The 8329-nt window shown below is 40.0% G+C and overlaps 1 protein-coding gene across 1 annotated transcript in view; it reads right to left on the bottom strand.

The window, feature by feature from the left end:
* The window catches only part of RAB15 (RAB15, member RAS oncogene family), a 141176-nt gene that overhangs the window by 58443 nt on the left and 74404 nt on the right, over window positions 1-8329 (bottom strand). The window contains exons 4-5 of the mRNA XM_018572490.1: window positions 5352-5429; window positions 3865-3954 (exon numbers count right to left, since the gene is read on the bottom strand). Coding sequence (XP_018427992.1) covers window positions 3865-3954; window positions 5352-5429 — 168 coding nt within the window. The remainder of the gene's footprint in view (window positions 1-3864; window positions 3955-5351; window positions 5430-8329) is intronic.

The raw sequence follows: 8329 nt of genomic DNA, 5'->3' as shown, positions 1-8329 counted from the left end.
GGGGGTGTTTTGTATTGTGACAGCTGCTGCTGTCAAAAATTAAAAAAAAACAGCATAGGAATAAATAGCTAGATTCCTATTGGCTATTTCAATTTGCAATACCAATAGCAAGCTGGCTATTGCACCCACCCTCTGCTGCTGTCAATCACTATAAGAGGACCTGATTGAGAACTTCAGGTCCCCCTTTGCTGATTGACAGTAGCAGTGGGCGGGTTCAATAGCTGCTTTGCTATTGCAGAGTGAAATAGCCAATGGGAATCTAGCTATGCATTCCTATGCTGGGTTTTTTTTTCTGACCGCCGGCGGCCCCGATGTCAGAAAAAAAAAGAGCAGGGAAAGGTTTACTTTGCTCGATTGAGCAGAGTAAACCTTTCCGGGAGAAAATGTTTCTCTCCTGGGAAGCCGGGAGACGCTATCTAATAGCGGGAGACTCCGAGCATCTGGGAGAGATGGGATGTCTGCTACTACCTCCTGGGATAGCTATGGACACTCATCCCAGGAGGCAGTTTGTGATATGTCACGCATACACAGAGATGCCACGAGTCTCTGTCAAAAGCCTGCAGTGTGTCTGCACGTGTAGAATAGTTCCAGGTGTCAATGGCAGCATTACTTTGACAGAGACCAGCACTGTATCTGCACACACACGATACAGTTCAAACTGTCTTCTGGGATGTGTGATGTAGCTGGGAGTCTCTGCCAGTAGGTTTCTGGTAGTTCTTATATACCTGTCAGAGAATAGCGGCAGGCGGCACATGCAAAGGGGATCCAGTGCATGTGCTGACACACTGCAGGTCTCTGCCAGGTCCAACAGAATGCACTGGATCTTGTTTCAAGATGGCAGGGTGGGAGCTGAGCAGCGCAAGAAAAATCTTGCCTGCTAGGAAAACTCCATGAACTCGAAAGTATGTTATGCAAGTTTTTTTTTTTTTTTAGACAGAGACAAGTTTTAGGGATTTAAATTTCATTTAACTAAATAAGGTAAAGATCCTATTCCTTAAGTTCAGCCTTAAATGTTACACATGACTATAAATGTCACAGTGGTAGCAAAATCATTCAGAAAGAACCAATCCACTCTATAACGTTTCTCTCAAAAGATACAGCCACTGGTAATGTCCCACCATCCCTAAAGAATTGTAAGGAACTGGCAAGCTAAGAATAAAATAATTGACAAACACAGCATAATAAAATTGCAAACACTGTTAATTTGTATTTATCACAAAAAAAGGAGAGATCTTTTCGTGCAAATCTGTTATTCGGCACTATTCTAGAGCTGGGTGAATATTTCTGTATTACTAGAGGTAGAAAAAGACAATAAAGTTTTTTTTTCTTATAATTAAAATAAATAATTCTTATTTTGAACACCAAGATGCATCATATGTAGATATATATACCATTTACCCATTTTCTATTTTGTTTTACAGGCATAAATAAAACTAACATTAGCACACATGGTCCATAAACAGAGAAAGACATAGCTTACACTTCAGCAGCTCAAAAATTAAACAAGTAAAAATATATATAAAATAGTATAAAGTAATAAAAGTTCACATAGGAATGCCATTATATTATTGTGTATCAATATTCCTCATCACCCGTGGCAATGTAGCAGGGAAGCTTGTATATTACAATGTCATCTAGCAGTTAAAGGAGGGTGTATCAGCCATGGGTACAGTTTTTAATTACAACAGACACCTTTAAAGCAAACTTGTGGCTATATATAAGCTAGGACACCACACTTTCCCCCAATAAAGGGTTGTCCAGGTGCCAGAATGTCTGCTTGGATTTTCAGTACAGGGCTCAAACATGCAGCCATCTTTCTGATCACCAGCACTGCCTGCTGAGTTTATTGGTTAGTGAGGCCATCTATCACAGTGATGGGCCAATTACAAGGCAAACCCTGGAAAAAGCTGTCATAATGCCCTAGTATTGGGGGCTCATGGGGCACTCTGTAGTCTAGCTGGGATGCCTTCACTACAGAGTAAGAGGGGTTTTCGCATCATTATTACCACCACAGGTCACCTTTAAATTCCACTCCATTACTGTAGATATTTTCAGCACTTCACAACTTGTTCTTTCATTTTAGTTCTTTTACACACTGTATGCAAGGAATATGGTATAAATAAAGAGTCGACTAGTACTAAAAAGGGTTTATGTCAGATGCAATATGCAGTCTGGTGTTCTGGAAAGGGGACCTGATATTTTAAACTTTCAAGGTAGGCTGCCTGCCTGACAGAAGTATGATATGGTGTTATCTAGATACTGGGCTATTGTGGAATCATTTTCTCCGTCAATGACCTGGAATAGAAAGTCACAGTGAAGCCAGAACTGATCCACATACTTGTTTCAAGTCCGTGCTATTGGAATAGCACAACAACCAGAAAACTAATATTTTTTCAGATGAAAAGGTCACCATATTCTCTCCATGCAGGTTCCCTTCAAGTTACTGCATATGCAGATTTTGTTTTGAAAGATATTTCAATCAACATGGCTGGCTATTGCTCAATAGTATTCTATAGCTGCTACTGCAGCTGTGAAGGAGGGGGTGTTTGTTTGTTTTATTTCCCTACTAAAGATGTATTACTGCTCAAACAGTCACCTGAAAAATATCTAACCTGAACAATACCACATATCTGTCATATTTGTCTACCAAGCTACGGATGTTTGTCAAGGTCTGGTGCCAAAACACACCATCACCCATTTGTGATAAGCATCTCATGTCTTTAGGGTCCTTTTATCTCCCAGATTTCTTTGATAACACCAATGTAATGTAAACTTATCTTATTAGATTAAATTAATTGCCCCAAACCAATTAATTGGTTATGACCATTACTGTAGTATCTGGGGCAACAAAAATGGGCTCTGGATAAAACAAAATTAGTCATTTTTTTTACTAGTGTCTCTAGAGATGTTATGTACACATGCATTACCACATTAATTAAATACACAAAATGTCAGATAACTTTGTTGTAATAAAAAGCAAATAGATGATATATTCAAAATAAAACCATTGCTTTCTATCACCTACTTGAGTTCACCAGGGGGGATATCTGATATTTTTTTCTGCTCGTCAGCTACAAAATGCACAGCAGTGAAGTAGGTGCACATTCTGTCCCCTGTGGAAGATAGGAGGTGGTTGCCATGGAAACCGCATCCACTAAAATAAGAATTTCAAGGATGCTCCCGGAGCATTTCCGTTCACACAGCTTAACCATTTCACTGCACGCCCATAGTAATTAAAATGAAACATCACTAAGACTGGTTGAAACATTTGCCATTTTGTCTAGCTATCACAAAATTGAGAAATTGGAATGTGTGGTTCTTGGCAAATGGGTGTCACATCAAAATAGCTTGTGGTGTGTAAAGGGAAGTTTGGAAACAGCACTATCTACTGAAGAAAAATCTGGGACTTTTGAAAATTAAAAATTTACCCCAAATCCAGTATAGGAAATTTTTTTAAATGTAAAATAATCTTTTATTTAAAGCAAGTCCACTGGCCCTAATATTGCTGCTAATTGGGCAACACCTTGGCTAAAGGGTTAGCATTCTTGTTGGGTCCGGGGTTTCGATGCTAAAACTAGCTATATAGGGCAATATCTGCATAGAGTTTATACATTCTTTGTGTTATTGTTGGTTTCTAATGGTTTCCTCATACAATTCAATAACATTCAGGTAGGTTAATTAGCTTCCTACCAAATGTTGTCTGCTGCGTAGTGTAGTAAGAACATTAAGCTGTGAGTTTCTTCAGGGGATGAGACTCTTGTGATATTTTCTGGATACCCTGTAAAGGGCTGCACACTACATCAGTGTTGTAATAATACTGGAAATAAATAATACAAAAATTTTTTGCATTTCATGCAAACTTACCTTCATCCCCTGGCTCTTCCCAACTTGTCTTTTCTCTTCTTCATCAGCTTTATTCCCTATCAAAATCTTCTGCACTCCATCAGGTGCATACTAAAAAGTAATGAATATATATATTAATTATCCGGATGCCTGAACGTTAAATAGTAAGAACATACTATAGCTTAGGTCAGGGGACAGACAACCCGGGAACTGATATTTTGGTTATATGTTGCGACCAAATCAGCCACCAATGTCATGTATGCCTTAGGGACTCCTGCAGTAAGGTCTTCTTGCAGAAGGTGGCAGCTCTGTCTAGAACAAGAATCTCTTTGCTGGAGTCCTTAGGAGTTATGAAATGGGGACTGGGACTCTTTTCCTGATCTATGTTTGCAAGAGTGGAAACATTAGGGGTCTGTTTACAGCCCCTGTGCCTCTTTGACTGGCCATAATACCCAGTAGTGAGTCCACAATAGGGGAGATGAAGGAGACCTAGGTTTGATCATCAGGTGATCACTCCAAGAACCTTCCAGAAAGGAATACATTTCTCTAAGCGTAATCCATGTATACTGTAATACAGGAAGCATGTCTGCCTAAAGATGACATACAGTTTAAGAAAAGTACAAATAAATCTATGGAGCCGCCGATCGCCTATATGTGAAACACCCGGTAACAGGTGTTTGCATTGGTCGGGTCTTTTCTGCCCGTGCATGCCCGCTAGGGGGCGCGCGCAAGCAGAATAAAAAATGCCGTCTGGAGATGGCAACCCGCCAATGCAGCAGTGCCGTCCATCCGTTTTTTTACAACGGGCGGACGGCAAGAGGTTAAATACCTCGCAATAAGAAGCAAAAAAAAAGAGACATGCACTTAACACATACAGACATGTACATATACTTAAGCGTCATACGCAAAACCCCTATTAGTCTAGACATAAGCAGCTTAGTAGCATAATTTTAGTTTAATGTTAAACAGTTAAAAACAGTTACAAACTGAAGGATTAGAACACATTTTAGTGTTGCATATTTACAATTTTTATTTCACAAAAGAACATGCCTAGAAGTTGAAGAGTAGGTGTTTATTTACAAAGTTTTGTCTTAAAAATGTACATGATATTTGTGTGTAAAAAGGTGCATGTCATTTATTATACACGTAGGTTTAAGAAATATTTAGGAACATAGTAGAATGTAGAAAATGTTTTTAAATCTTTGGGATCTTGACTTTTCAGAAAATATATGTTTCTAAATGAATATTGAATTCACTACTGAATGAATTTGGTAATCGTGTTTCATCATTATATAGGCAAATGAGGCCGACAAAACACACTTGGGTAATTTATAAAACTGGATAAAAGAATATATATATGTCTATAACCCATAACAATCAATTAGAATTCAGCAGTTTATAAAAATAAAAGTTGAGTTGATGGGTTGCTATGAGCAAAGTATACGCCTTTATCCATTTTTAATAAATGTATTTGGGTGATTGACGTAAATAATAAACAATATAAATACCTCATCTACATCACTGGCCCATTTCATTATATGCTGGTAGGAACGCTCACTTGTTATGTCGTACACCAAAAATATTCCCTAAAGCAAATGCAGAAAATAGAATTAGTGACACAAATTTAAAGCAAGATCTTAAATATGACTTTTAAATTACTGCACAGAACTGGAGTATTTTCTCACTACTCAAGTAATATGTTCTTTTTTCACATTAAACATCATTTAATTCAGTGTAATGTAACTGTTAAATAAACATGAGCTCCATCAAAACTTTGTTAGTAAATATATATATATATACATACATATACATACATACAATGGCTAACATCACCTTTTAACTGCCGCTGTCTTGGCTGTATGGGAAGGTTATAAGCTACTGATTAATTACTGATATAACATTAAACAGTAATAAAAAGTGATATGTTCTTGTTACTTAGCAGCCATTTAGACTCTCAGGAAGTTGGCAGAGGTAGGTTTCTGAAAGCTCATAATCTTTGGCAGGCCATTCTATGCATTACAAACACATTCACCTTCTTAGTCGAGGCACAGGCTGACTGAGAACATGAAAACCTGACTGCTGCAGAAATAAAACCTCTGCTTCGTACATAGAGGGGAAAACAGGTTTACTGGGATCTTCCCACTTTCCCTCATTGCACGGTTACCCCCCCTCTTCTCTGACAATCAGAAATTTGTGTATGTATGCATTTATGTTTTTACTCATTTTCAGATACCTTGTTTTTTTTGGGACCCATACCAGCAGTTCTTGTATTCTCGCCTAGGCAAGAATAAAATCCTAATCACCCACAGTCACCTGGGATACCGACATCACGCATCTTAGGGTGCCACATGGTGCTCTTCAGAGCCTCCCTGCTTCTAGCCTTGGTATACTATGATGAGCAATATCAAGGCTCCCCAGCTGACTGTTGTAGGGGAGGCAAAATACAGCTGCACTAGGGGTGCATGAAATCTGGCCTTTAATCGAACCTTTCCTAAATCTGTACACAACTGAACAAAAGAGTTGTGTTAAAAAAAAAACTAAATCTGTCAATGTACGATCCACTTTCAAATCTCATATTAAATTCACTCTGACATAGCCATTTGTAATAGTGACAGTATGTATAACATCAAGACCTCCTGACAGTGAAAGCCCCAAATCATATGATTTCTTCAGCTGGCTATCCAGCAACATGAATATTGAAAGGTCAAACTGATTTATAAACGCCTCCATAGTGTAAAACGAAAAAAAAAAAAGGCATGTAGAAAACAATGGGGGTTCCGAGAAAGGGGGCGTGCCCCAGAAACATGTAAACCGAGACCACACAGGGGCAGTGGACGCTGATGCTGCACATCTTTTCAGACTTCCGCTGCTAGATGATTTGACATCCCATTGTTTTCTACATGCCTTTTTACTAACGACTTCTTGTAAGTACAATACAGTTGTGCGTTTTTATCATTAACATTCGTTTTATACTATGGTGGTGCTCCTTTTTGTTTTTTGTCTCTCAGATTGAAGGTCCTTTGACCTGTGGGAGCTGCCTCTTCAGTGTGTTCGTTACCATTGCAACTGGCCGATATTGCACGTGGAGGTGCCGGTATTGTTGCCTGTCACTTGATTTATAAACGCTTAAAGGGTTATTCAAAGGAGGGTGAAGAGCTTGGAGAAGGCAGGAGAAGTGAACAATCTAGGACAACATAGCTGAACTTGAAAATCAGCTGAATTGGAGAATATTTCCAAATCAGCTATGTTGTCCTAGATCAGTTGCCGCCAACCGGTAGTCCGTGGATCACAAGAAAATGTTGTTGGTCCCCGGGCCCCTCTGATGCAGTGCAGGCTGGGCCGTCATTGAAGCGACACGGAGGCCCCGGGGCTGCCTCTCACTGACTCAAGCAGCGGCTGTCACAAGGAATGCGCGGCTCTCAGTACAGTGCGGGCTCTGCATGAGGCGGGGCATCTCGTCAGTACCTGGACTGAGCAGGCTGCGGGACATAGAAAAAGTGGGGAGTAGCCAGGTAATAGTGGCTCAGTGTTTGGGAAAGGGAGGCACGGTGGTGGTTGGGGGCAGTGCTGAAGCTAGGGGATGCATGTATGTATATATAAATATATTCTCGTGTGTGTGTCTGTGTGTCCGTGTACATGTACATGAGACACATATTTTGCATCTCATTTGGAAACCAAGGACCCAGAGTATGGAGGAAGAATTGAGAGGCACACACTGCAAGATTCTTGAAGTCCAGTGTGAAGTTTTCACAGTCTGTGTTGATTTGGGGAGCCATGTCATCTGCTGGTGTTGGTCCACTGTGCCTCATTAAGTCCAGGGTCAACGCAGCCATCTACCAGGAGATTTTGGAGCACTTCATGCTTCCTTCTGCAGACGAGCTCTATGGGGATGCCAACTTAATTTTCCAGCAGGACTTTGCACCTGCCCACACTGCCAAAAGCACCAAAACCTGGTTCAATGACCGTGGGATTACTGTGCTTGATTGGCCAGCAAACTCGCCTGACTTGAACCCCATAGAGAATCCATGGGGCATTGACAAGAGAAAGATGAGAGACCGAACAATGCAGAAGAGCTGAAGGCCGCTATTGAAGCATCCTGGTCTTCCATAACACCTCAGCAGTGCCACAGGCTGATAGCTTCCATGCCACGCCGCATTGAGGCAGTAATTGCTGCCAAAGGGGCCCAAACCAAGTACTGAGTACATATGCATGCTTATACTTTTCAGAGGTCCGATATTGTTCTATGTACAATCCTTGTTTTATTGATTGCATGTAATATTCTAATTTTCTGAGATTGTGGATTTGGGGTTTTCATGAGCTGTAAGCCATAATCATCACAATTATGACAAATCACGACTTGAACTATCTTGCTTTGCATGTAATGAGTCTATCTCATATATGAACTTTTGCACGATATTCTAATTATTCGAGTTTCACCTGTGTATATATACATACATACATACATACATACATACATACATACATA

The sequence above is a fragment of the Nanorana parkeri genome, unplaced genomic scaffold (genome assembly GCF_000935625.1).
Source record: "Nanorana parkeri isolate BGI_ZX_2015 unplaced genomic scaffold, ASM93562v1 scaffold2049, whole genome shotgun sequence".
NCBI classification, from domain to species: domain Eukaryota; kingdom Metazoa; phylum Chordata; class Amphibia; order Anura; family Dicroglossidae; genus Nanorana; species Nanorana parkeri.
The sequence above is the reverse complement of the archived record's forward strand: the minus strand, read 5'-3'. Positions and strand labels throughout refer to the sequence as shown.